The following is a 27,584-nucleotide window of genomic DNA, read 5'->3' as shown; positions in this document are numbered from 1 at the left end:
AGCGGTCGTGTCAACTGCTATTTCTGAATTTATTGAAAAATCCATTACAATTATGGAAGGTAGAGGCAAAGAACAGAATCTCCTTAGGCAGAACTGTTGCAAAAGTGTCCAGCTGTCAGCTATAAATAATAGTTCCAAATCTCTCCAGAGTAGCGCTAAAGTAGCTAAGAACCTAGGCGTTATTGACGGAGTGAAGTGCGGTAAATGTGACATCTCTATAATTATTCTGCTCAATTACCCCCTTATTCATAAACGTGTACTAAAGTTACGATGCCGCTAATCATCGTTTGTCCCTTTCCGACGTATTGGTATGATGGAAAGGGACAAATGATGATTAGCAGCATCGTAACTTTAGTACACGTTTATGAATAAGGGGGTTAGTGTTTATCAACTAGGAAGAACTTCTTTATCTTTTAACAACGCATTTGCTTCATTAATAAGTTAGTAACACATGTAAAGTGGTAATAAATATTAATAATTCGTAGTTCTTTTTATGATACAGGCGGCAAACGAGCAGACATATCTCCTCATGGTAAGATAATACCGTTGCCCATGGACACTTGCAACACCATAGGGGTTGCAAACCTTACCTTACGGCACCTTACGGTACCTGGAAGGGAAGTCTGTGCACTATATTTATTTTTATTCATATTTTTATTTAGCTTATTTTTAAGGAATCCGTGCTTCCACTTTGACCCTTTTCAAATGACCCCTTTGGACGTGTGAGTTTGTCATATCATTTTGTATTGGGACAACGAACGTGTTAAACGGTAAGGAAGGAATAAAAAATAGTACGGTCCTTGTCAACGTTTATTCATTTGTGATTGAGAGAACAGCTGTGATTAGGGCGCCCGCACCCATGCTGGCCTGGTAAGCGATCGTGAGCCAACAAGTGTGCGAACACCTTTAACAATGTCACTAACCATCTCTAAGGCATCTGTATAAGTGTCACTTCTCGGGCTCAAAACTTAAACTATTAATTACTACATAGTTTTATTAGTATTCAATGTAAATATTTGCCAATACTTGTAGTCAATACATATCAAACTTGTCCTAGTCCACTCACAGTCGAATAAAAATAGTTTCATAATGGAAAAAAGCCAATTTGAGAAAAACGTCCTTAATTTACCACACGACGTTGCAGATGAAGCAGATTTGATCACTATTTTAGTATTAAAAGTAAAAGTAAATATTTCACGAATTGGAATTTTAACTGTTCAATATAGCAAATATCGAAAGGGGCGGGCACAGATGGGAATACACCCAACGTTTGCCTTTTCCCTTAAATCGGAGTGATGTCAGGGATAGAAGTTCTCTTGTACCACTACCAAACAGGTCAAATACCCCAATAGTTGAGCCGTTATAACAGACACATAACTTGCAATTTTGATATGAATCGACACGTAGTAAGTGTGATAGTCTAGAACAATTTGATGGCAATAGAATTCATAATTAATCACAACTTCAGACTATCTACTGTCAAAAAACTACCAACTTTTCTTGGTAAATAAACATAATTAAAGATAATATTATCTAGCACAATCCTTGGATTTCAGAAATAATAAATAATTATGATAATTACAATCGTCAGCCACATTTAGATACATAAAATACCTATTCTAATATGCTGGATTTAAGGAAGCTTTTACATTGGATCTTTTAAGTGGTAACAGGATAGTGTTTGTCTATACAAGTTAAGAAAAAAAACTCATCGAGCTTAAATCTTCGAAACTTTAAAGACGAGGATTAAATCATCTCAATACACATAATTGTCGTAATTAGCTATAAATGTTCAACATTTCATTCGTAATCATACAAATTCGTTGACGTTCCTCACCGTCATAAGAGAACAATCACTTTAATACACCGGCAGACGGAAATGCAAGCTTCGAGGTGTAAAGAAATCGTTCCCTTACAAGCGTTCCGACGCGGGGAAACGCCTCGGCATCCGCGGTACAAAAATAAAAATACATCCTTACATTAGCAGTCTTCGCTTAGTTCTCGTCGTACAACGGGGTGGCGTCGCCGAGCGACATCGACCGCGGCGACGTGTTGGTCTGCGGCGTGGAGCGCACCGACTGCGCGCGCGACTGCCGTCCCGAGTGCGACCGGGGGGTGCTCCGCGAGTCGTGGCGAGGCGTGCGCGAGTCGTGGCGAGGCGTCGAGCGCGAGTCCATGCGAGGCGTGCGGCTCGACGCTCGCGGCGTCGACATGCCCTCGCTGCTGCGGGGAGTCGCCGGCGTGTCGCGCACGGTCCTGTGCCGCACCCAGTCCTCGGCCGCTTTCTGCCAATCGGAAGGCTCCTGGTAAACCGGCACCGGCGCCGGTTTGTGGCGAGGAATCGCCGCGGGCGTCAGGAAATCTGGTTGCCTAGGTGTAGTCGCGAACGGTGTCATGTAGGGAGTTTGAGCGGACGGCGTGTAGGGAGTGTTGATGTAGGCGGGGCCGGGCGTGTGGGCGGGCGTGTGGAAGGCGGGCGTGTGCGCGGCGGGCGTGTGGTACATGGAGGACATGCCGTGCGGCGTCCTCATGGCCGGCGTGCGCGCCGCCGGCGTGCCGTGCGGCGGAGGATCCCTAAAGTGCTCTTTAAACCATTTGAGCAACCCTCCTAGAGAGTCGAACATCCTCTGCCTGAATTTGTAACCATCCGGAGTGACTGATACGTATTCGTGCGTGCAGCGCGCGCGAGGTAGATAAGACAGTAGGAATCTACCTGGATGGTTCTTCGCCGCCGATATAACGTAGTGTATCTTGTTGGGGTTCTTAGCCTTCTCCTCCTTGAGTATTTCCTCGGCTTTGTCTCGCATTCCACCGAGCGGTTTGTAGTACTTGTAGGAGATGAGGTCGCGCGCGTGGCCGGCCATGGGCGTGACGTAGCGCGCGATGATTTCATCCAGATCCTCAAATTCAGATCCTTGAATCCAGAGACTTCGGCCTGGGGAAAAATATTTATGGTTACACCAAGTATTCTAAATGTCTGCATGTGCGTTTCTAATTTCAAGCATATTTCCTCTTTCTTAAAATAAAATATACCGTCGTTTGCAAAGCCACTTATTTTATGAAAAACATTAAAAATTTTATACCTTGAATAAATATTACTTTTCCAATAATTTTGCGACTTACCCAACGAGAACGCATTTTCCTTGCCCTCCTCTCGAACATCAATGTGTTGACAGATTCCATCGGCTACTTTCCATGTAACTGTGAGATGGTCAGACCCCTGCAAAACAAAAGCAATATTAAAAGTTGACTTGATATATAGCATTAGTTATGGTTGGTAAGTGATTCAGTCGCGTAGTGATTAAGATTTCAAAGAGTTGATATTGATATGCCTACTTATATATTTTCAGAGTTAACCCGGGGCATATACAACACAAAAGTCCAAAGGCTTTTTGACTTATAAAGACTTTTCTGCCCACGCGATATTGCGGCCGCGGGACTCCGAGGGTTTAAAGAACAAACAGGAAATGAGTGTGGCATGCGCCTTTGTATAGAAGATTCTCATCAGGATGTTATTTCTCCAGTAACATGTGTATGCCATGCCCTTACCTTGCTACTCGGCCGGACTATAACCTCTCCCTGCGCCAGATTCTCCATGAGTTTCTCGGCCTCCGCGAACGAGATGTTGTGGAAGGCCGGGTGGACGATGACTCTCTTCACGTATTGCATCCGCTCTTTTGTTTGTTTCGTCTCTTTGTCTTTGCGCACGTCTTTGTCTTCAGCTTCTTGGTCGTAGTATGGGTCTTTTGATGGTCTAAAAAAACAAATATTGCAAAAACATGAGGTATAGGTGATACAATTAGGTACATGTACGAACACAATACAATCATAAGAAATACACAAACACACATATGAAATCAGATGAACTTACAAAGCAGAAACATTAAGATTTCATTTAGATTTAGAGATGTTGAAATTAATTATCTGCAGTATGCATTGTTTTTAAGTTCACGCCACCTTGCACAAAAAGTCCCTTGCGTACTAACTACTTGGAGCTTTACAAGTCATTCATTTGTTGAATATTTCATTTCATTATTTTAAATAAGCAATAGTTTCGGATAAGCGTATAAATATATACAAACAGTCTCTTGGAATATGCACAAGTAAAGCACAGTCGCACTTTCTACCGCTGAGGCAGAATACATGGCACCGACAGAAACATGTGACTTGCGATGGAAAACCGTTTCACGTCTTAAGTTTACGATACGTTTTATGCAACAATCTCTGTCTAACCGCCGCTAGCTTGAATAAAACTTAATGGCAACAATCAGTAAGTTACCTCCATTCATTATTCTTATCCAACAAATCCGAGGATTTACTCGAGCAATCCACAGAGAAGCGCTCCACGTCGATCTTCAAGATCCTGCAATGGACAGTCTGGCCGACGCGCACGCGCTCGGTGGGGTCGGCCACGTGCCTGTCGGACAGGTTCTTGATGTGGATGTAGCCCGACAGCCCGTTGTCCAGCCGGACGCGCACGCCGGTGGCCTGGCCCGGGCAAGCGCCAGCGTCGAAGTGATTCCACACCTAAAAAAAAACCGGATAAAAATAAAAAAGTTTTGGAATGTACCATTTAAGCTCTTTCAAATGATACCCCACTTGACCTAGCCACTAGACTTTGAAATTTTGCCCCCTCTTCATATTGGACATTTTCCATAGTTATTAAAAATAAAAATAATACTTTTAATGTGCCAAAGTTAGCGTTATTCATTACTGTTCCAAATTTCAAATAGATAGCTTAAGTACTTCTCGAGATATTTAGCAGTTTGACAGACGGACAAACGGACAGAGACGCACCATAAAGGTTCCTTTTGTACCTTTTTGGTACGGAACCCTAAAAATTTAGTTTTAGTTTAAATCCCCATTGTCATAATGTGTCATGAAGGTAAGTTGATTCCAATTAGGCCAATACGAGTTTTAGCTATTCGATATGTTTCCGATATGATACTGATCTGTCAGTGTTAGTTTTTGGTTGAAGAAATGGATCTTTTGACACTGACAGATCAGTATCATATCTAATTAGCCTGTATAAGCCAATTTTATTTTTTCTGCTCACCTCTGACAACTCCGGGAAATCGTTTTTATGACAGAACGGACACTCCCAGAGCCCAGTCTCATCGTTCCTCACAGGATTAGCCTGATCGAGCATTTCTCGCTGTGGTTTCCTATGCGTGATTCCTACAACAGACGCTAGCACCATTTTACCCACGAAGAACGTTTCGGGAGACTCTTTGGTCAAGATGTCGAACAGTTCCTCGGGCGTCGGCGAGCGATAAGGCACCCTGAGATCCTTGTATCTAGAGTTCAATTCTGCTCGTATATCGTACAGGGTTATGCTCTTATTGCCGAAGCCTTGTCGTTCTAACTCTTCAGCAAACGCGTCCAAGTCTAGATCCTTTAGCCTCTCAGGGGCTTCTAAAATTTCTTCTAAAGCACCGGCTGGGTTGGCATCTTCATCCTCGTATTCTAAAGCATCTACTGCCATTTTCCGGGCCCATTCATACGTTTCTGGGTGAACTCTGGAACCGTCTAGAACTTCTATGTACGCTTCCGTACTGTCTCCTAAGCTGCTTGTGTCAATTTTGATGAAACCAGAGCAGTTGATGAACACTTTAGGACCCATATGACAGAATGTGACGAGTTGTGTTCTGTTCTCTAGCTTCTGGTTGGTCTGTTTGAAGAGTTTGATTAGAGCTTGGGCCTTCCTTGGTCCCAGACCGCATACAAATTGGAGAAGTTCTGTACCTCTTCCAGTTAGAATTGCCTCGTTTACGTCAACTCCGACTTCGTTCACCCTGTAAATTAATGATTAGGATTTACAAAAAAGACATGGAATCTATGGACACTCAACCCGGAGTGATACCAATCATTTTAGTCCAAAAAATAGGACATCACTGATTTAGACAAAATTACGTGAATGGAAGATTTAAAAACAAAGTTGATTATTATCAGCAGATCACCTGGCGGAGGATTTCTGTGTAGTTGTATTACCTGTTGACGAACTCCAGCTCGATGCCCTCAAGCAGGTCTTCCTTAGCAATCTGGTCTTGGAGCGGATGGTACCGGAAGCACAGTATCTCCTCGTCGTGCCCACACAGCGTGGAGATCTCCATTAATGGGTCTTGAAGAAGGCGGGCTTGGCAGATGGCTTCGCGAAGAATTTCCGGGTACTCTCTGAAGTCGTTCTGTGGACGAAGTGAAATAGTGAAAATTCTAGTTTGTTGTGTAGCTTGCTGTTTTGGGCGCTTGATGAATTATGGAGGCAAATAAAGTTTGTTTAAGATGAGGACAGAATCACAAGTAGTCAGAGTTTTACATGCGGCTCCTATGCCTACATCAACGTGATTATATTCTGTCGCATAATAACATATTTCCAACATGTTCCATTCGAATATCAAATTTCATGCGCTAGACGTCCTTTTGATAAAACATTCTTTACGTATCAAAATTTTAATCGGACAAAATTCCAAGACAGAACATTTTGCGAATGGGGTATTTTGTAAATGGGACGTTTGACTACATAGAAAGGAGGAATTGAGCAAAATGGACATAGGGATATTTAGACCCACTACATTTTGGAAGTGAAGTTACCCGTCCGCGCAAACTGTTGCTGTAGATCTTGCTGATGTGGTTATCAGCTATCTCCACGGGTATACGCGGGAACTGTTCGTCTTCGACCAGCTGCTGAACCACCTCGATGACGTCCGCTTTGATGTTCAGCGCCTCGCGGGATTCACCGCCGATCACTATCACGTGCGGTTTCTTGCGGAGGATGAATCTGTGACAAATTTTGTATTTTAAAAGATGGGATTAAGGTAGAAAGTCAGATAACAATCGTCAGTATTGCAGAGCGCTTGCAAGTTTTCCTGTTCTTAACATCTATTTCGAAATTCAAAATAATCGAAAAAGGTGTTTTATGCATCTCATCTGGAATTTTTATAATTTTGATATTCATTAATACTTTTGACACGCATAGTCTTCAAACTTTATAAGACTTAAAAAAAAAACAGTCTTCAGAAAACAAATATCGTCGTCGAATGGGAAAAATATTTTTTTCTATAGAACGTGAAGTATGCAGCGGCTGGCGTCAACCAGAAACCAAGGCCTTAAAATACGATCGAACTTATACAAATACACGGTGGCCAAAAAATATGTGCATTCCCGTTGCTAGGGAGGTTTTGGGATTATACTGAGCAACTTTTACTATGAGACCAACCCCAAAACCGCGAAAAAAAATTCTGGCTGCTTCATACATTTTAGCTGGTCCAATTTCTATGGGATAGTAAAAAATTTTTTCGCGGTTTCGGGGTTGGTCCCATAGTAAAAATTGCTCAGTATAATCCCAAAATCTCATAAGCATCTCTGACCCTTTTGAAATTACCTTCGCAGCGCAGTCATGTCGGCCTCCTTGTTCTGGCGCTCGAGCGCGTCCCAGGCGTTGCGGCGGTACAGCAGGTGCGGCAGGCGCAGGTGGTCGGCCAGCTCGCCGCCGCCCGCGCACAGGCACGCGAACGCCGAGTGCTGCCGGTCCGGCACGTACGCGATGGACAGGACGCGCAGCCCTGCAGTTCGATAGTACATTGTGCAACGAGGGGGGTAACTGATATTTTGGATACGAGGGAATAAAAGAGTATGCCATTAGGGTTTCTGCTCGAGAATTCTCGAGGCGAGAAATCTCGAGAAATTTGCCCTTCGTCGACACGGGAAAAAATTACTCAATGCCTCGAGAACTCGAGAAATAAATCTCTTGTGATAAGTAACAAGAAAACACGCGTAAAACACGTGATGTGTCTATAGTGTATTTCTTTAGGCAGTTAAATAAATGTAAACAATGATTTTTTTTACAATTACAGGTACTTAAACATTTATTGGTTAACCAACCAAATAAAGAACTGGCTTGATCCGGCCCCTTTCGCTTCAACCGATTTTCATGTCTTGAAACTTTTGAACTACTACCCTCAAATGTCTAAAGGAGACGAGACAAATCTCGTTTTAGATTCATAACTATACTTCGTTTTTTAGCATTAGAAAAAATCTTGGCACGTCTTTTGAGGAAAAACGTTTTTAAAAAATTAGTAAGTATTCCTTATGAAAGGAAAATAATGCAAATAATCGTATATGATTTAATAATTGTTACATATTTGCCTCGACTTATTTTTCAAAAGTGTTTTTTTGATAAAAAAGACTCATCATGATCGCTTATCTTCTTTCTAATGCTGAAAAACGAATTATAGGACCATGTGAAAACAAATATTACAAAACTAATGTACTATTGATAAACAAACCATCCCGGTATATTCCTATTAGCAAAATAGCACAATTTTAGCAGCTTCATTGTTATTTTGAGTATTATTTAGTAAAACTTCTGTAAATTTGTCAGATCGAGTTAAATTAACTTGAATATTCATGCTTAGTAAAGTACCATATTGTGGTTTGTTTACATTATGTTAAACACCTAAATAAATACACTATAGTATATCACATCACCGGCGCGCACGCCTAAATCTATAGTTTTTTTGTTTGTGGTTGAATTTTGTAAAATACCTAAGTACAATTTATGGTGTCTAAGAATTTGCCATTTGTCTGATTATTGATCTCACCTACGCCTCCTATGCGTCTGATTTGTAATAAAGCAAAAACATGAAAATAACATGGCGTTTTTTTAAACTTTCAAAATTTCTCGAGATACTCGAGAAATCCTGGTCGAGAATTCCCGTGCCTCGAGAAATAAAAAAGGTCGAGAAACCAGAAACCAGAAAAAACTTAATTTTAAGCGAAATAATTCTTAAATATTGTACAGAAACAGTAGATTAAAATAAAATGAATAAGTACAGAAATAAAATAAAAATACCCCACAAACTATTAGCCCCGTCAAAAATTAACTTTTAAGCCCCGAACTGTTCCCTACCTGGCCCAAACGTTCCAAATATGCCAGCTGCGTTGCCACGCTGAATGGCTAAGGATATTTGTTGGACCAGATAAGATCCAGCCCGGGGGTCGCAGCCTCTGTCCCTCAACCGGCGTCCAATATCTCTAACCAGCTTCTTGGCCTCGGCGCACCATGGCCCAGCCGTCTCGACAGCGACTGGAATAAAGTCATACACTGGTCCGAGGTTGGCGTATTTCCCATGTTTAAACTTAGCAGCAGCCTCAGCCGCTGCACCTGCCTTCTTACTTGTGTGGCTGACATGAGTGGGAGCAAAAGTACACACACATGTGGCATCCCACAGCAGGCTCCGACCTTTTGCCCACGGGACCAGTGTTAGACCGTCCGGCCTTTTGCCATCTGTACGGCTTAAACCAGGGGGTTCCAAAATACAGGGTATGTTTGCCGAGACCAAGGCGCGTCGAATCAGCTCATTAATAGCTTGGTGCCTAGGTATTCGTCCCACACACCGCACACAACTGAGACCGTGGTGCCCATTAAATTCGACCATTGCTCCACAAGGACATCTGTGGGGCTCACATACTTTACTTCCAAGCCGTAAGGCAACGCTCACCCTCACAGTGTCATTGTCTAGCAACGTTCCTAAGTGGGGCGATGGCAACGCGTGTAGCCAAGCCCCTGACTCGGGCTCCGCAACAGCCTTCAATCGTGCCGCATCTGCCCCAAGAGCGCCGTCCAACAAACTCGTATGTATATTTTTACAGAGAATGTCGTCCCAAAGCCTTTGTGATGCAAGATTCTCCGGTTGTAAACCTTCTGGAGAGCGAAAAGACCACTCAACTAGCGCCTCACGAACAAACGGAACGTAGATACTGCCACCATCTAAACATAACATTTTAGCGACAAGTACCGACGACGCGTGAGCCGAGGCAAGAAAAGCGATAACCCCGACATCCTGCATGGCACGGACTCCTACACCCCCATAACGAATGGGAAGTGTTGCCTGCCTCCACTGAACCTCATCGAAGTGTACGTTCAAGATGGATTCGAGGCCCCGCCTGAGTACACCGTCGAAGTCACTGACATCTTGCCTAAAAAACCAAGTAGGCGCCGTCCTTAGTGTATACATTATGCGTGGCATCGCAAAACAATTGCGTAACAGAACCAGAGCCACATGCGCCGACAGCTGATTTAATAGCTGTAAGGAAGAGTCCAGCGCCGTCGTCTTCGCCTGGAGCACCGAGCTCACCCCGTTAGGGAAAATTGGAGCTCCAAGGAGACAAAATGTTGACTTGTTAAGTAACCTGATGCCGGGCAACACTGACTCAAAATCTGATAGGGAAGTGTGCGTTAAGGAGCCGCAAGGAAACAGCTCACACTTCGAGGAATTAATTTCCAAACCGAGGGACCGCAACGCCGGCAAGAGCCTAGCGATATCATCAAGGACGGCTCCAGAACCACCTCCTATAGTGCCATCGTCGAGATACCAAACATTCAAGGGTGATTCCAAAGCCGTGATTGCACTCTGCATTGCTAGGCAAAAAACGAGAGGGCCCAAAGGGTCGCCTTGCTGAGCACCGACCTGCGAAGCGATCTCACTGCCATCATAAAAAAGGTTGCTAGGGGAAGAATAACACTGAAACAGGAAAGGGTATAGTGACGGAGTGTGATTTTTAACTTCTTTTAAGATTACATCCCTTTCAACAGTGTTAAAGGCATTCTTTATATCCAATTTTACAATGACTGTGTCACTATGTTCGTGCGCCATGGCAAAATGCCTAGTTGCATGGATCGCTGATTCACATCCCAACGGCGTACCAAAACCCACTTGACATGGTTGAAGGAAGGTTGCCATCTCATCCCTAACAGCACGACAACCCAACTTGGCAACCAGTCGCCTAATCGTGGTCCCAATGGCTATTGGCCTAATTCCCCCATCCTTTTTTTCCAAAGCACATAGAGACGCTCCATAAAGATAGGGACTAACCTGGGGATTAAGCATGCCGCGTAGAAGAAAGTTGGATAGCTTAGTCAGCGACTCGAGTAATCTAGGCCCATTATCCCCAGCACAATGAGAGGTGAGCTCCTTAAAATGTTGAGGCCGAAGACCATCTAAGCCAGAAGCGGAACCGCTGTAAAAGGACCCAATGGCATTAGTTACGTCTGGTACTGAGACCGTGAGGAACGGGGTGGTCAAATCTGGCTCAGGTGGGAACACCAGCGGTCTGGATGGCGGAGGATGCTTGTCCATTAAAGCCCTTAAAGTTTAAGTTTTTCATTCTTAAATACGATGACATATCAAACATATGTCCGCCATTTTGTAATTTCTAGACAGATTAGGCATCGAATTCGAAGGCACAGACTTATTCGGCATTCAGAAACGATTAAAAATTATTTTAAAAAAAATTTAAACAGCTGTTAAAATAATGAAATTAAATAATTTTAAACATAAACAATAATATTAAATTATAAACGTCAGTTTTTTTTTAAGTAAAACTAATTTATGCTAATTGGTTTGTATGAATAAGTGACATAGTTAAAAAAACCAAGTTATGGTTTTTTTTCACAATCCATAACTCCCGCGGGAACAAAATAGGTCTTTGTCCTTCAGTGCACCTGCATGAAATAAGATCTTTTTCGAGCAAGTGTGATGAAAAATTATTGAAGGCCTTCCTGACTTGACCATGTCAAGGAAACGTCGTATTAGAACTAACCAGACTCTGCCTCTATAGGAGACGCTAAACCGACACGTGGCAAATAACCAAAACCAGACATTCGTTCGCCAAAATTAAATTAGTCTTTTTTAGGGTTCCGTAGCCAAATGGCATAAAACGGAACCCTTATAGTTTCGCCATGTCCGTCTGTCTGTCTGTCTGTCTGTCTGTCCGAGGCTTTGCTCCGTGGTCGTTAGTGCTAGAAAGCTGAAATTTGGCATGGATATATAAATCAATAAAGCCGAGAAAGTCGTACAATAAAATCTAAAAATTTAATTTTTTTTAGGGTACCTCCCCTACACGTAAAGTGGGGGTGAAATTTTTTTTTCGCTTCAACCCTAGAGTGTGGGGTATCATTGGAAAGGTCTTTCAAAACTAATAGGGGTTTTTAAATAATATTTTTTGATAAAGTGAATATATTCGGATATAATCGCTCCGAAAGAGAAATAAAATGTGTCCCCCCCCCCTCTAACTTTTGAACCATAGGTCCAAAAAATATGAAAAAAATCGTGGAAGTAGAGCTTAAGAAAAACATTAAATGAAAACTATAGCGGACATGATCAGTTTAGTTGTTTTTGAGTTATCGCAAAAAGTTTCTCCCATAGTAAAAAGACTTACTTTAATTAGGTACTGATTATGAAAATTTGCCTATTTGTTTAACTCGCGTGAAAGGTACCGTTTCATCCCTTGGTTAACAATTTACTATACTTTAAGCTCCAGTTTAGCTTATTGTGACGGAAGAGTAACTACGGAACCCTACACTGAGCGTGGCCCGACATGCTCTTGGCCGGTTTTTATTTATACTTGTTATGGCTGATATTCTAATGATTTCAAACAATTTTAATAATAAATTAGCGTGAGATTATTTGAAGGCGTCTTCACTTTAAACTTAAAACTTTGGACAACAAGCAAAAATGGACCACAAAAAGGTCAAAGTGATGTACTGTTAATTTGCTTAATTACTTACCATTGTTGGTGTCCCATTCCTCGTCGTCGTCGTCAGAAACTCTCGACTCGTACGGAGCCACTTTCAACCAGTCGTACAATTTTCGCCGACAACACCTATAATTAATTATTAAATATAACCAATGTAAAGATATTGTACTTAAAATGCATATTTAAAGTCATAACATTTAAAAAAAATCTCAGTTAAGCACTTTTTTTGCTTAGTCAAATTTTTTATTATGTATGTAACAAGTCTTTACAATTTATTTTTTTATCAGAATATAAGTCTAGCTTGACGCTTTTCGTATTAAATGTCCTCCCAGGCTCCGCATGTCAGGAATCACGAACGCAGCTGCACGCCTGCACCGAACTCACCAGTCATACAGTTGCCTCACATGGCGACCGTGCCAATGGCTCGTTATAAAGACACTCACTTGAGCACGTATTCCTTGGACTCCTGCAGCAGCACGGCGTTGAGCTCGCGCCGCATCTCGGGCATCACGATCTTGGAGAAGGCGATAGTTACCGCCTCGGCGCGCAGTTCGTTCCACGCCTGCACCGTCGCCGCAAACTCGTCCTGAGGAATAAGCATTTGGAGATTATTACTTATACCAAGTCAAACCGGTGGCAAAACATCATATACTAACGGCAGGGGTTTACGGTAGCATTTAAAATTTTGCATAGGTCCATTCGCGACAAGTAAGTGACCTTAAATATTCACTTCAGAAAACACAAAATAAAATATAAATAAAAAAAGAGCTTTTGATTTGGATATAGCCCTGTTTTGTAAGTAGGCAAATAATGACATACATTATGATACAAATCAAGTCATTTTGCTTGATATGAGCCTAATTGAAATGAGCCCAGATACTGGTGTGACGTATTTCCATCTGTATAATATAACTCCGGTGTAATCCTTTATTCGCTTTATACGAAAAACGCGAAACGAAATTCTAAGATAGCATCAAAGTTTAAGCTTAATTAAGATTATACCTTTTGATACAAATTCTTCAGTTCCTCGAGGTAGTTGGGGCCGGTGTTGCCCTCGATGTTCTCGCTGATGGTCAGCTCTAGCAATTTGTCTTCCGCCGCCATCGTCAGTCGCAGGAACTGGTCGCCCGTCAGGTCCCGGACTGGCTTCTTCTTCAGGTATTTCATACTGTTGGACATTTAGCTATTTCAATAAATATAACATTTATGTTATTTTCGGGATTTGGCATTAACACCCCTCGGCCGTAGTGTTTACGCTGACTTTTAAATGTACGGAAGGGCTTACAATCCGGATCAATATCTATCAAAATTAGACGAATTTTCCGTACAATTTAGTTTCGACTTGCAAACCCTAGTATAGGATCGATATTTTTAAATATTCCTTTTATAAAAATATATACATGTGTATGGAATACAGACCGTTTTCCCCGCAGTTGCGCGATCACTCGCACGCCAACTGTTATCTACCCATGTATACCGCGGCGTAGCCTCCTTCGCCGCACACGCCAAAAACGACCCTACACCCTTCAGATAAGGTTTATAATTGGATAAAAGCGATATTTACGTATAACAAGCGTGGCTTTCATCGATCTCCTTGAGTCCTCGGGCCGTGGGCTTCGCGGACAGCGTGGCTCGCTCCCGCAGCGCGTCGCGCAGCGTGCCCCGGAGCTGCGGCTCGCGCGCCAGCTGCACGCCGCACATGTACACCGCCCGCCGGAGGACTTCTTGTGCTGACCCACTGGCACCCACCTGGTAGATATGATATGGTTATTGGATAGTCGAGAGTGATGTAGTCCGAAAACGCCAACAAATATTTTATATACTGATACTACACGATAACAGTAATAAATATTCATTAAAATGCTAAATATAAACAGAGTAATAAGAGTTGTAGGCCGCCCGTACTGTAAGCGAGGACCTATAACTTTAAAAATAGACGAATAAAAAAAAAGTAAATACTTCAAAAAATATTGCTTTCGCAAAAGAATAGTAGCGATGCTATTCTTGATAAAAGCGAATACAAATGCCCTTGAGACTTATTCGGAAAAGTAAATGTTAATAAGAATTGTAGTACATCATGCGGCATACACATAGCTGCGCCCGAAAGCGAGCGCCACTCTATTGACATCAAATTTTCCGTTTCTGAATTGAACATTAAAAATAAAACAAAAAATAATAAGTAGGTAACCCTTATTCAGTTCGTAGAAGCTTTCCCTTTGCCCAGTAGACAAACAAAAAAACTCGAATTGACACAACCTGCAATATGTCTTGCACAACGAAACGCTTCGTAAGTAAGTAAACACTGTATTGTACGAGAAAAATACATATTGATTACATCAGATAGAAAATAATTATGTAGCACAAAGGCGAACTTATCCCTAAGAGGGATAACTTCTAGTTAACCTATACCTGAAAGAGTAATTAAAAAACATGTCTAAAGTTAGATAGCTGGAGGTGACTGTACACAGAATGGTACTGCCAAGAGCTACTTACAAAAGGTGCGGCAGCCTCCAGCGGCGGTATGGGTTGCTGCTCCACCTCATGCCTTTGGTAGTTGTCTCGCACGTTCTCCGCAAACTGCTCAGGCGTCAGACCGAACATCTTCACGAGGCCATCTACCAAAAAAAAATAACACAATTTTATTATAATTATAACTTTTCATTTGCTGTACCAACAGCAACAATCTTAACTGACCATCGGTGGGTCTTGTCTTTACAGTTAACATTATAGTACGACGATGGTACGTATAAGACTGCGTTTCTACCAGACATGCGCGAGAATGCGTAGCGAGGGAAGTATTTGTTAAGAACGAATAGAACATTGGGTACTTGACACATGTTGAATATTATAAAAAACATTTTGCCAAATTGATAGAAAATGAACCATCCATTATTTAAAAAAAAAGTGGAATTTAAAAAACATATTGACATTATACTATAAAAATACAAGGCTAAAAAGTGTTTAAATTTTTTTTTTGTTTACGTTAAATTAAAAGAAAATGGTACCATTCAATTCCTTACATTTTATTGAAACATAAATTGTATGATAACTATATACATAAACGCAATATTTCAGGGTCCTAATAACAATTTCCTTGGTCTTCCATACATTTAGGACAGACTAATGTAATGTGACGTCACATTACACAATCATTTTGTTAGAGGCGTTTTAATCGTCGAGTGCGAGCGGCAGACTAACTCTCATTCCTAACCTTTATGTTGCTTAAATGCCATGAGCCCATAGACATTTGATCCTCAGGAAAATCAAGATCAATTGATATTATTTCCAAAAAACTGTCAAGTAGCCAATTCCCGACTGCCCTGAACGAGGAATAAATAAAGTGATTCTATGGGAAAAACAGGTGTTCCTCACCAATGCCAGCGCGACGGCACAGCTCATAAGGGCCGGAGCGCGCCGCGTACTTCACTTCGATGGCATCTTCTTCATCCGGCATGGCCTCGACGCTCGCGGCGGCCTCCTCGGGGTCCTCGCCGTTGCGCTCGGCCTCCGCGCGGGCTGCTCGTCTGTATACACAATATTCATGTTTGGATGTTCTAACACATTATATATCTGTCCTCCGAGGTACCAAGGTATAGAAGTAGACTCCCTCGAATTATCTTTCTCTCTCAAAGCTGTCTTTAACAAATAGGATTAAGTATATCGTGTGTCAATTAATAAATCATATCAGTATGAAATAAATAATAAATTTATGCGCTTTTTCTGACTCAGAAAAATAATTATGACTACCTGAAATCTAGTATTGCATAACAACTTGTAATGTTTTCTAATGATATTAGCATAAGTAACAAATGAAATTGGGGAGATAGTTCAGCTGATCTGCACCTTCTACATCTCGGGCAGGTCACTGGAGTAGTACAGCAGGAACCATGTGTGCACACCGCGTAGCTCTGGAGTCTGCACGCTCTTTAATCTGGTAACAGTATGAACTCACTTTTTCTCCTCGATCTCCCGTTTCTTCTCCTTGGCACGCTGGACCTTCTGCATCTCGGGCAGGTCGCTGGAGTAGTACAACAGGAAGTGTGTGTGCACATCGCGGAGCTCTTCAGGTGTTTGCACGCTCTTTAGTCTGCCAACAAGAGTGAGGGATAAGTATATAAATTTAAATAAAAGAGAATTTGTCGTTACGAAATCATAAATAAAAAACATATATAAATCGTATGAAATAATCATCTCGATCGGCGTGAGGCCGCGGACGAGACGCACGCGGCCTGCCTGTGACTGAGGTAAGTGAAGGCGCAGGTAAGTAGCCCAACCATGTTTGCTCCAGTTATTTTCGCATGTAACTATTGCATCACGTTTGCGTATATCACTCACGGCTCGACTTAGTCATGAAATTCCGAAAATACCCCGGGAATACCAGGGGTCTAAATACCAGACAAAAACGACCTTTGACGTGAACATTCAAGTAACATAATATCTATGTCTGGTGCATATAGTTTTCGTTGTTAGAAATTGAAATATAAGGTTTTTACATACAAATTTCTACTTGCTATATTTTCTTTGTTTAAGACCGTGGTAAGACCGATCTTGGTATATGGATGTGAAGCTTGGGACGTTGACCCTGAAGGAGGAAAACAAACTCTTGGCGGCAGAGAGGAAGATCTTTAGAAAGATTTTAGGCCCTACAAGACGAGAAGATGGCTCTTGGAGAGTGAGAAGGAACTTGAAAGTGGAAGAACTGGTGGGCGAGCCCAATATTATCGGCGAGAGCAAGACTGCTCGACTTCGCTCCACCACCAACCAACCGATGGCCAACTGGAGGACATCCGGTCAGAAGGCCAAGGTACCCATGGATCAACGAGGTACAGAAAGACCTATGCGACTCTCAAGCGGCTGAATGGCGTCAGATCACACAGGCTAAGAATATTAAGAACGAATGGCGAACTCTAGTGTCGGAGGCCAAGATCCACTTCGGGTCGCTGAACCAGTGTGGTAATAGTAGTAGTAATATTTTCTTTGTATTACAATTTATACCAACGAAAACTAGTACTAAACAAAGATATAATATACATACCAGCAGCAGGTTTTTGGTGGAGGATTTGTGTAACTCACAGTGAGTACGATTGCAGAACAGTGGTTACTGGTTGCAGTACGATTGCAGAACAGTGGACTGACCTGTCGATGTCCTCGTCCTTGATGACCCTCATGTTCTCGGGGATGGGCGCGTCGGGGTTCAGCATCAGCTTGTCAAGCTGGAACTCTCGCATGTTCTCCAGCAGCTTGAGGAGGTTCTCCTTGCGCTGTTTTAGTTGGCACCACTGTGAAAGAAGACATTCAATGTTAATTGTGAAAGAAGCCTAAAGGCATGGATTAGTTTGTAGTTGATTAACATAGATATTAAGATTTTTTACTAAAAGCGCTATGGATTTTTAATGGTCCGAAATAAACAATTTAATTTTTATTTTTTTTAAAGGCACGTTTTTTAACATCTTTAACATAGCAGTTCTTTAACATAAATATTTAGAACTCCCAATGCATGAGTGTATTTATTGAATTAGATTGCAAGAAAAAACTACTTACAAAACAAAACTTTTCAAATTACTGAAAACTTCCGGTTTTCCTTGATCTAAAATGACTGTTATGAATAAGGGCTCTAGCATATAACAGACATAGGACATAGATTTGCGAATAGGATCCTCAAAAGTTATCATTTAAATGAATGTTTTTTTCTTTCATTTTACTGACAGAATTTTGTGGGTTGGACCCTTTTCCCTAAATTACGTCCTATGTGTCATCAAAAAGTATTATAACGAAGTTGAATGGTCGAAGATAAACATACCTTAGCATCGTACTTGTAGACCTTCCAGAGATCATTGATACTGAGCTCCGGCTGCACGTATTCCTTACGATAGAACGCTATAAACGGAACTTCCAGCGTCTGATTCCTCATGAAGTCCAGCGCCTGTCGTATCTTCACCACTGTGCTAGGGCCCCTGAGTAAAACAGACATTCGTTTAAACATCGACTTTTTAGTGCCTAAGCTTCTAATCTTCTTGAGAAAAAGAATACATAATTTCTAGATATTTATTTATATAATCTTTATTGTACAAAAGGCGAACTTAATGCCTTAAGGCATTCTCTACCAGTCAACCTTTAGGCATTGCAGATAAGTTGCAGGTGGTGCAAAATCATAAGGTATTACAGAACTATAGATGATATAATAAGGTACTGGTACTAACACAATACAGTCATAAATAATACACAAACATACTGTAAATAACTTTTTGTTATGTAACAGGCAGCAAATGAGCAGAATGGCCTAATTGGAAGCGGTCATGACACAATCAATATCAAAAGATCCACTTATGCGCGGCAGATCTTTGAGAACCCTTAACACTGACTCTGTCCCTTCTTAATAATACCTTTAAAAGTGAGATTTTCATGTACTGACCGTCGAGTCCTCTCCCTGGACTCCTGCGAGTCCGCTTTTGAGACCGGTGGTTTGAGGAAGGCCTGCTTGTATATCCACTCGGCCTCGTCCTCCAGTTCGGAGCTGCCCTCGGCCACGGGGGTGATGGGCACCTCGCGGATTTGCATGCGCTCCGGAATGTCGGTTTTGCGGATCTATGCAAAATGTATATTTAAGAATAGTTGGAATTATGTTAGGTGTCCGAATGATACTTAAAGAGTTTTTCCTAGAATTCGTAGATCTTCAAAAATTTTACGTTGTTAATATGTATTGTTTCCAAGCAAAAAGTCCAACTTTGTCGCTTGTCATAAGGACACTTTCACAGGTTATAAATAAATAAATAAATAATAAATAAATAAATAAATATTTATAGGACATTATTACACAAATTGACGAAGTCCCACAGTAAGCTCAATAAGGCTTGTGTTGAGGGTACTTAGACAACGATATATATAATATATAAATATTTATAAATACTTAAATACATAGAAAACACCCATGACTCAGGAACAAATATCCATGCTCATCACACGAACAAATGCCCTTACCAGGATTTGAACCCGGGACCATCAGCTTCGTAGGCAGGGTCACTACCCACTAAGCCAAACCGGTCGGTCACAGGTTATTTGGATAAAGATACAAGCAAATCTCATCCTTATGGTAAGCGACAAAATGGGACCTTTAACTAGACTTCAACACATATTTTGTTGTTAGTAGATAGGTGTCTGCGAGAGATTTGAGGTGAATGATCACACACAGTCAGTGATATCGTGCACTTAGGCTACTATGTACTGAATACCTTGAAAATACTTTTTGTTTAATCTTCCAGTCAAACCAATTTCAAAATCCCGGTGTCATTACTTAACATGTAGTGTGCGTAATGTCAATTCTAGTGCCTATTTAAAACTGCTACTAACCTCATTATCTAGGTCTGTGAAGTGGCTTCTCTTGAGTTCGCTGGGCTCGTATATTTCAAAGATGGACTTCTTGCTGGGACGTTTTGCCTTGCCCTTTTTTGTGCGTTTCCTTTCACCTAAAACAATACGAGTATATAACAAACGAATACTAAGAAGCGCAAACTACTAAATTAACTATTTTATTTTGCGTCTTAGCTTTTTTTTTAGGACAATGTCAATTGAATATTACATTTTTAAAATTGATAAAATTTCTTATTTTTTTCTATTTTTCAAGAAGTATAACTTTTTGTGAAATATGAAGTTACATAGTAAGATAAACGCCCGTGTTGTCACAACGTGCTACAACTAATCTACCTTATTCTATTAAGGTTGTGATAAGTTAACTGACAACTTTTTGTGAAAAAGAAAAAGTATACTGCCACGGGCGATACAGGTTTCCTATATTTTCAGTAAAAATCTGAAATGTGTATAACTTTACTATCAACTGTGTCGTTGTTGCGTCTTCTCAAAATTAACTCGTATTGCAGTAAGCTTATTTTAGTCCTTACTGCTACAAGCATAAAGTCCAGATTCTCACCTTCCTCCTCGTCATCAGAAATATACTGGTCCAAGTCCTCCTCCTCATCCTCTTCTGAATCCTCGTCGCCATACTTGTCGAACTCGTCGTAGTCGAAATCTACGCCGAATATGTCCTGGCCTTCTTGTAAAGACCTGTCAAATTGACTTTGATTTATATTATGTTCTTGAAGTGGAAACTAGAATATTATGTTATGAAGTATTTATCGATGTCGCAGAACGCGATCGCAATAACGTTTGCTCCCTCTAACGCGTAACTGCGTCCCGTAGACTAGCCCGTGTTTCCACTATAAGAGATAAGTAAAGGGCGTATTAATATTTTATATAATTTTAACCAAGAGCAAAGAAAACGATGAATAGGTCAATATGGAGAAAAGGTCCATTGCCATCTTAAATGTGACACTAAGAATACTACGTACTTACTACTTATGGTATAGCCTCTGTGTTGAGCACCCAGCGGAGCAATCAACTGTACCTAGTAGGGAAGGTAGGTCTGGGGAAGTACCTTACAGAAAACCGCAGCCAAATAACACCAACCCTACTCAACGTGTTGTGTTCCAGCCGGTGAGTAAGGTTGCTGTCCATAGGCTACGGTGACTGCTTACCATCAGGCGGGCCATATGGTTCTTTGCCGCCGACGTATTATTAAATAAGCTTCCAAGTGTTTTGAAACAGCGTGTACCGAAGTAACATATGTTTGCATTTGTTGAAAATGAAGGCCGCACGCCTCTGCAGCGTTCACTCAAGAAATTACAGACAAGCCTATATTACTCACGCATCAGTCAATACAGGTTTCCGTTTCTTCTTGGCGATGGGCTTGCCGTCGTCATCAATGAAATCTTCGGCATCTGATTCACCTTCCTTGTCGTATTCCACTTCGACATTCTTATCCTAAACAATGTGGATCATAAAAGGTTTACTCACGCATCAGTAAATATAGGTTTCCGTTTTTTCTTTGCGATTGGCTTGCCGTCGTCGTCGACGATGAAATCGTCGGCATCTGATTCACCTTCCTCGCCTTCTTCGTCGTATTCCACTTCCCGAGGGGCTGCGGACTCGGACCGGTTCTCATCCTCCTGGAGGAGATGTGGTTAATTAAGTAAAATGATTTTAATTAAGATTAACTACTTTATACAATATCAACAAATATTTGAAAAACAGTAAAATCCAAAACAGTAACGTTAACTGTTTGAACAATTCTAAGTATTGAAAAAACGATAAAAATAAAATGAACAGTCACTACATTTTAGCTACTCAAAACAGAAAAATTTACTGTCTTTTCGGAACAATCAAATTTACTGTTTTGTTATATGGAACTGTTTAAAGCATTAAACGTTAATGCAATTTCAATTGTTATAAAAGTTTTTTTCTCAGTGTAACATTTTTTTAATTAATAAAATGGTAACTCCAATAAAATGGCATTTAATTGCATACTTATTAAGTTTATTTTTTTTATTTTTGGCTCTGGGATTAATTCCACGAATATGGTTATTTTTAATGTAATGAATGATTCATGTGAATATTGTAACTCTCGCACAACAAAAGCCTAGGGAAGCAGATATTATGAAACTACAACTGTCAAATCAATGTTAAATGTGCCTAACGTTTATAAATACAAATAAAATCGAGTAATTATTGTTATTTTCGAATTTTGTTGGCAAGAACTGAATTTATAACTTTTCTGTTTACTGAATTTCAAATTCTAAAATAAAAATAGTACTTATCAGAAAGTACTCATAGAATCAAAAATGCATTTTATTATGCAAGTTATAAGTGTCCGAAGTTCAAAATCTTACTCAGAACCATACATTTACATTTTGTTATATACTTCCAGTTAGAATCCATCTAAGCTAATACACTGACTTGATACATATATATCATACATATTTTCATTTGATGTTAAGATGGCATTTCCACAGTCTGTCACTGCAAGTCCGTGCAAAGTTAGCTTGGTCCAACTCTAATTGTACACTACCTCATCAAAGCCAGCAACAAACAGTTTCTCGGCGATGAGATGACTTCTCTCTCCAGCTCAGGGTCTTCGGCTCCTTTATTGTCATTATCGTCGTCTTCCAAACGGAGCAGACGGTCGAATTTTTTGAAAGTTGCAATTCCATGAGTTAAGTAGGATGTTAGAACACTACCTCATCAGAGCCAGCGACGAACAGTTTCTCGGCGATGACTTCTCTCTCCAGCTCAGGGTCATCAGCTCCTTCATTGTCGCTGTCGTCGTCTTCCAAACGGCGCAGACGCTTGAATTTATTCTGTCAACAACACAATTAATATTACCTAAGATTTAAATTATGAAAGCATTGGGAACATCTGTGATTTTTCTTGTGAACAAATTTATAAAAGTGACAAAAACATAAGGCTTTCTTATTACTTCATGTTTTTACGTAATGTATTTAATGCAATTTAATATTTACCACTTTTTAGAAGTTCATTCTTGATTACTAATTTATTAAATAAAGATGTTCCTGTAGCAAAAATAACAGTTAACTTCAGACTTCATTACTATTCTTTATGAATCTTATTTAATTAAATGACGAACTGTAGTAGTATCATATAAATTTGATCAAAATCAAAAGAGGGTTTCTAATGTTCCTATTAGGAATACTTGATAACCATGCAATGCCTTGACATCATGCATTACTCTTGGAAAGTATAATTTTAAGATATAGACTAAAACAAACTGAATTTAGTCTGTTTATTCACTCCTACTTGACTAGGATACCTAAGTAGCAATGTATTTTATAATTCAACATAAATATTATGAATCCATGTCCTTAAATTACAATTACAATTACAGGATGTAACACAATAAACAAACACCTACATAAAATGGGTAAAACGGGCAGCACCATGTGCAGAGTGTACATGGAGGAGGAAACAGCGAAACATATTCTCCTAGACTGTCAACAGGTAGAAGTATACAGAAGCAAATACCTAGGGACTCCGCACACATTAAAGGCGGCAGTTAGCAACATGAAGACACTGCTAGGTTTCATGGAGCTGGGGTGGCTAGAGTAACGCTACCTCGTTTTCACACCAAACATCAGGCACAATGGTTCTCAATTTGTGGAAAGTGCCCAGCACAACTAACTAGCCATGAATCCAATGAATCCATGAGTCATGCAGCATGGAGTTGAGTGAGCATGTCAAATTTTGTCATAGCCCTGAGCCCAAAAAGATTTTCAAGTCATAGGATCCCATTGCATAAGTCACAAATGTCACAATGTACAGTATAGTTAAAAAGTGCATGAACAAGTTATGAATGAAATAATTCATAAACTGTCCATGTAAATCTGAACTTGATGGTACACCCAGTGGCAAAATTGCATACCTACTTTATGAATGAATCCATTTAAAAAGTGGGTATGGACTTTTGCAGCTTGTTGTACAAGTTGTAACACAAGTCTTTTTCTAATAAATCAAATCAGATAAAGGCAGACAATTGTATTTATGTTCCTCCTAGCCTTGTCCCTGCTTTCTCTTATGATTTTTAGTAAAACTTACCCTAGCAACTTTTACACCAAGATTCTCCTCAATGAGATCGTAATCTTCATCCTCTAGCCTGTCATCAAGTTCATCGTCACTTTTTTTTCTCTTTTTTGGTCCTGCACTGGCGTCCGAGTCCTCCCCATCACTGTCCTCATCTATAGGTGCGTCGTCTATCAAATCTTTTAACTCTTCTCGGAGTCTGTCTTCATCATCTGTAATACAATATGAGAAAGTTACACGTTTTAAATATCATCCAATGTAAAAAAATTGCCATAAGAGATTGTCCCAGTCCACTAGTTTCATACTGTCCCATTCCGGTATGTAGAGATCACACAATAAGAAATAGCAAATGAAATCAATAAATTACACACTACTACATCTACATCTTCATTTATATAATACATAACAGTGTTGTATACATGTCACTTCCTATGGCGTGATATATTATGTATTGCATATTTAAGCATAATGTATAAGCTAGTCTCAATTGTAATTAAATAAAGAAACTAAATACTAACAGGGATGATAATAATTAATTAGATTTGACAAGAAATTGGTAAATTTCATTTACATTGGTTCACTCCAATATAACTTTTTATAGATACCAGCATACAAAACCTTGGGGCCACAAAAGGAGGTTAGAAACTACTCTTCTAAATGAATTAAATAAGGAATCATGGGTGGGTAGGTTCTACCTTAAAATCTAAATTTTACATAACCAAAAAACATATATCTGTTCAACTAACAAAAAATTAACTACATATTAAATGGCTTTGCTCAAAAACTCCAAAAGAAATTACTAACGGTACTAAAGTACGCACCGATACTTCACACAATAAGAAAGTGTGTCAGAAAATAACCCTACTTAGTTTGCTGTCCTAACATATTCCTCGAATTTTGAGATGCTCTATTGCACAATATAATCGAAAAACTACGAAAACAACGCTAAGAACAACGTGGCTCGTTTTTTTGACCTTCTTCATCCTCCTCCTCATCATCACTCTGGACTGCAGCTTTGCGCTTCGGCTTTTTGCGCTCTGCTGGTTGCTCGTCATCGGATTCAACCTAAAAATATAAGAACTTCATTAGCACACCACAAATACAAGCATAATCACGAACACTGCTAAGAAATGTATTCGTAATCAAAAACGCAAAACAACCAAGATCTTTACACTAACCTCGCTCTCCTCCGCTTCAGATTCCAGAAAATCAGCCATTTTAATCTACACGTCCGGGTCTTTCAACGTAAATGCACAGTCTGAGGATTATTTTACGAAATTAAGCTAACCAATTTTATTTAAATTACACAAATACGAATAGAAAGAATGGAATTAAAATGAGTTTTCTCTCACTTCACCCGTCCACCACCTATCAAATTTGGCGTTGGTGTTGTTGGTAGTAAACTTTTTTTTCTACATGTTAATGTTGCCACAGTATTAGAAACGTATCGATTGTATCTCTTATGAAAATATTTTTTTGTTGGCTATGTGCAATAATACATTTAAGTTAACAAAAATGATAAAACTATGTTCTCTTTAATGTAACATATCACATAATTAGTCATCATTTTGAGTTGTAGCTGTGTCTGATTTAGTCGTGAAGAATAATCGATAGTAAATCGACAGTACCACGCAGAGTTGCCAAGTAAACGAATGTGGATTATCGTATTTGAGAGCCAAAATCGAGGCCTCAACCAAAATTATCGTACTGATGAAAAATTGTGGTACGCCTATCCAAAAGGCACTACCCCTAAAGTTTTAGCAAAAGGCACTACCCCTAAAGTTTTTGCTCAAAGTGTTTGTCCTTGTCCTAAAGTCCTAAGTGATGTAGACGGTTTTTGTTGCCCACCGTTTTTATGGTAGGTAACAATGAAACCCACCAAATTACGTAGGTTGTTTTTGGTATGTTGTCAGGAATGTTGAAACGTGTTTTTAATTTTGTCGCATTGCGTATATTCTGTCCCTCACAGGCGCATTCGGTATAGCACATCTATACGATCCTACCATCTATGACCGGCACGGTATAAGGTTTGTAACCGAATGGAAAGCTGAACGTGACATGAACGTGAGCGTGAGCAAGCGCGCGTCAACCACGGGCCTCTTTGACTGGTGCCCAAGACACGAGCTCGGCAAGTGGGGAGTCGAGCTGCGCTGTTAGTATAGTCAAGTTAACGAAAAGTATGGAAGTAAGTCGTGTAGTCGTGCTTTTTTTGGATTCGTTAGATGGCGCAACTAGATTATTTCCCCCGAGTTGCACCGTTTCTATTATGTACGGAAGACCGTTAAATTTTAGGTATAAACTATAAAGTGCCGTAATTTTGGAGTAAATTAAAAGCTATTGGGTTCAAGCTAAGTAGTGTATAGAGAACACGTTGGTGCATAGTATATCTTAATTAAAAAGATGTGCAATGTATCATACCCTAAAAAAATTTTTTTTTCGATTGCGGCTCGAGGATAAGTCAGTCGGTTGGTGCAATCTCAAGTTAAGCTTTTTAAAGCATTATAAACATTCAGTTAACTTTGCACGCCTGGGCAAATTATGGAACATGTATTTTTAATTATTTTGTACATTGTGCTTCGGGGGAAATTAAGAGAGACGTAAAAATTTTAAAAACGGTACTTATCTAAAGACACTACATTTGCACTAAATAAAAAATAGATTTTTTTTACCGGAAGTTTGCCAAAAAGTAAATAGAATTAATCGCAACGAACTGCAAGCGAAGGTGGTTGCCGCACACGGCGCGGGGCGCGCGGGGCGGGGAGATAGCGCAGCGCGCAGCTAGGGTTTGCAATATCCGACAATTTTTCGAATCCGGATACATATAAATAGGATATCAAGAACGACTGTCAAACTTCAAAAGTGCGACCAAAAATGAAATGCAAGTTTATGCGTAAATTCATCAAAAATAGTGATGTCATGTTACAACATATTAATAATCTATCGGTGTTTGACCGCTTTATCGACTACTTATTCAAATGTGTTTGATTGTATAAAAAAATGTTATACGAGTAGGTATGACGGCGAAATTTTCCCGAAAAAAAATCCGTTTTTTGTTTTCATCAACTTTACTAGTAACTTTACAGGAAAACATTGTATCAAGATATGAATGCTACATTAGTAAGCTATTAAATTCCATTAAAATTTTGAAAATCGGTTTATAAACAAGCAAATTACACTATTTTTGTTCCATACCGGATGACACCACCAAGAGTCGGATGGCTGTTTCAATACAATTTGCAAGGCAAATGATGTTTAAGTAAAAGTAACTTGCTGAACGATATTTATAGTAAAGTAATATTTTCGATAAAAGTATTATTATCAAAATTAAGAATACTGAGATCGTTTTATTGTAATTTACTCCGGATCTAGCTACTTAAAGTTACACACTAATTAAACAAATTTTTTTTTTTACGTGTTATTTTGTCCCAGAGCATGCACCTTCGCATGCGCAAAGCATAGTGTATTTAAATCCGTGTTTTACTCACCCACACCCTGTACAGCGTTCTTTGCACTTGCAAGACAATAGCTCCTTGCAGCTGAGACTAGCATCAGGAAGGGTTTTCTACAAAGAGGTGTACGCTGGTCCATCATTTTTCTTTCGCCAAGCCTAGTTGCAAGAATCT

At 40.1% G+C, this 27,584-nt stretch overlaps 1 protein-coding gene across 1 annotated transcript; it reads right to left on the bottom strand.

The window, feature by feature from the left end:
- Positions 1-796: 796 nt before the first annotated feature.
- LOC133524405 (transcription elongation factor SPT6) lies at positions 797-25,536 on the bottom strand. Its single transcript, XM_061860391.1, has 25 exons — positions 25,140-25,536; positions 24,936-25,026; positions 23,977-24,173; positions 22,605-22,724; positions 21,385-21,536; positions 20,462-20,595; positions 19,885-20,000; positions 18,950-19,122; positions 18,338-18,491; positions 17,674-17,816; positions 16,490-16,624; positions 15,910-16,061; positions 15,031-15,152; positions 14,102-14,286; positions 13,540-13,705; positions 12,981-13,123; positions 12,569-12,663; positions 7,382-7,562; positions 6,592-6,778; positions 5,992-6,185; positions 5,057-5,795; positions 4,280-4,527; positions 3,550-3,754; positions 3,124-3,220; positions 797-2,935 (listed from the first exon to the last, which is right to left on the bottom strand). The coding sequence occupies exons 1-25, from the start codon at positions 25,176-25,178 to the stop codon at positions 1,995-1,997; spliced, it is 5,109 nt and encodes a 1,702-aa protein (XP_061716375.1). The 5' UTR covers positions 25,179-25,536; the 3' UTR covers positions 797-1,994.
- Positions 25,537-27,584: the final 2,048 nt, after the last annotated feature.

The sequence above is a fragment of the Cydia pomonella genome, chromosome 13 (assembly GCF_033807575.1).
Source record: "Cydia pomonella isolate Wapato2018A chromosome 13, ilCydPomo1, whole genome shotgun sequence".
NCBI classification, from domain to species: Eukaryota; Metazoa; Arthropoda; class Insecta; order Lepidoptera; family Tortricidae; genus Cydia; species Cydia pomonella.
Note: the sequence above shows the minus strand (reverse complement) of the source record. Positions and strands in the feature narration are given on the sequence as shown.

Bases quoted from the DNA above. Each gene is read 5' to 3' on its own strand.
- LOC133524405 (XM_061860391.1), bottom strand. From the start codon at position 25,178: ATGGCTGATTTTCTGGAATCTGAAGCGGAGGAGAGCGAG. The intron at 18,492-18,949 runs GTCAGTACATGA...TGTTTTACTCAG, and splicing joins TCCAGGGAGAGGACTCGACG to GGGCCCTAGCACAGTGGTGA. The intron at 7,563-12,568 runs GTAAGTAATTAA...ATCGAACTGCAG, and splicing joins GGAATGGGACACCAACAATG to GGCTGCGCGTCCTGTCCATC.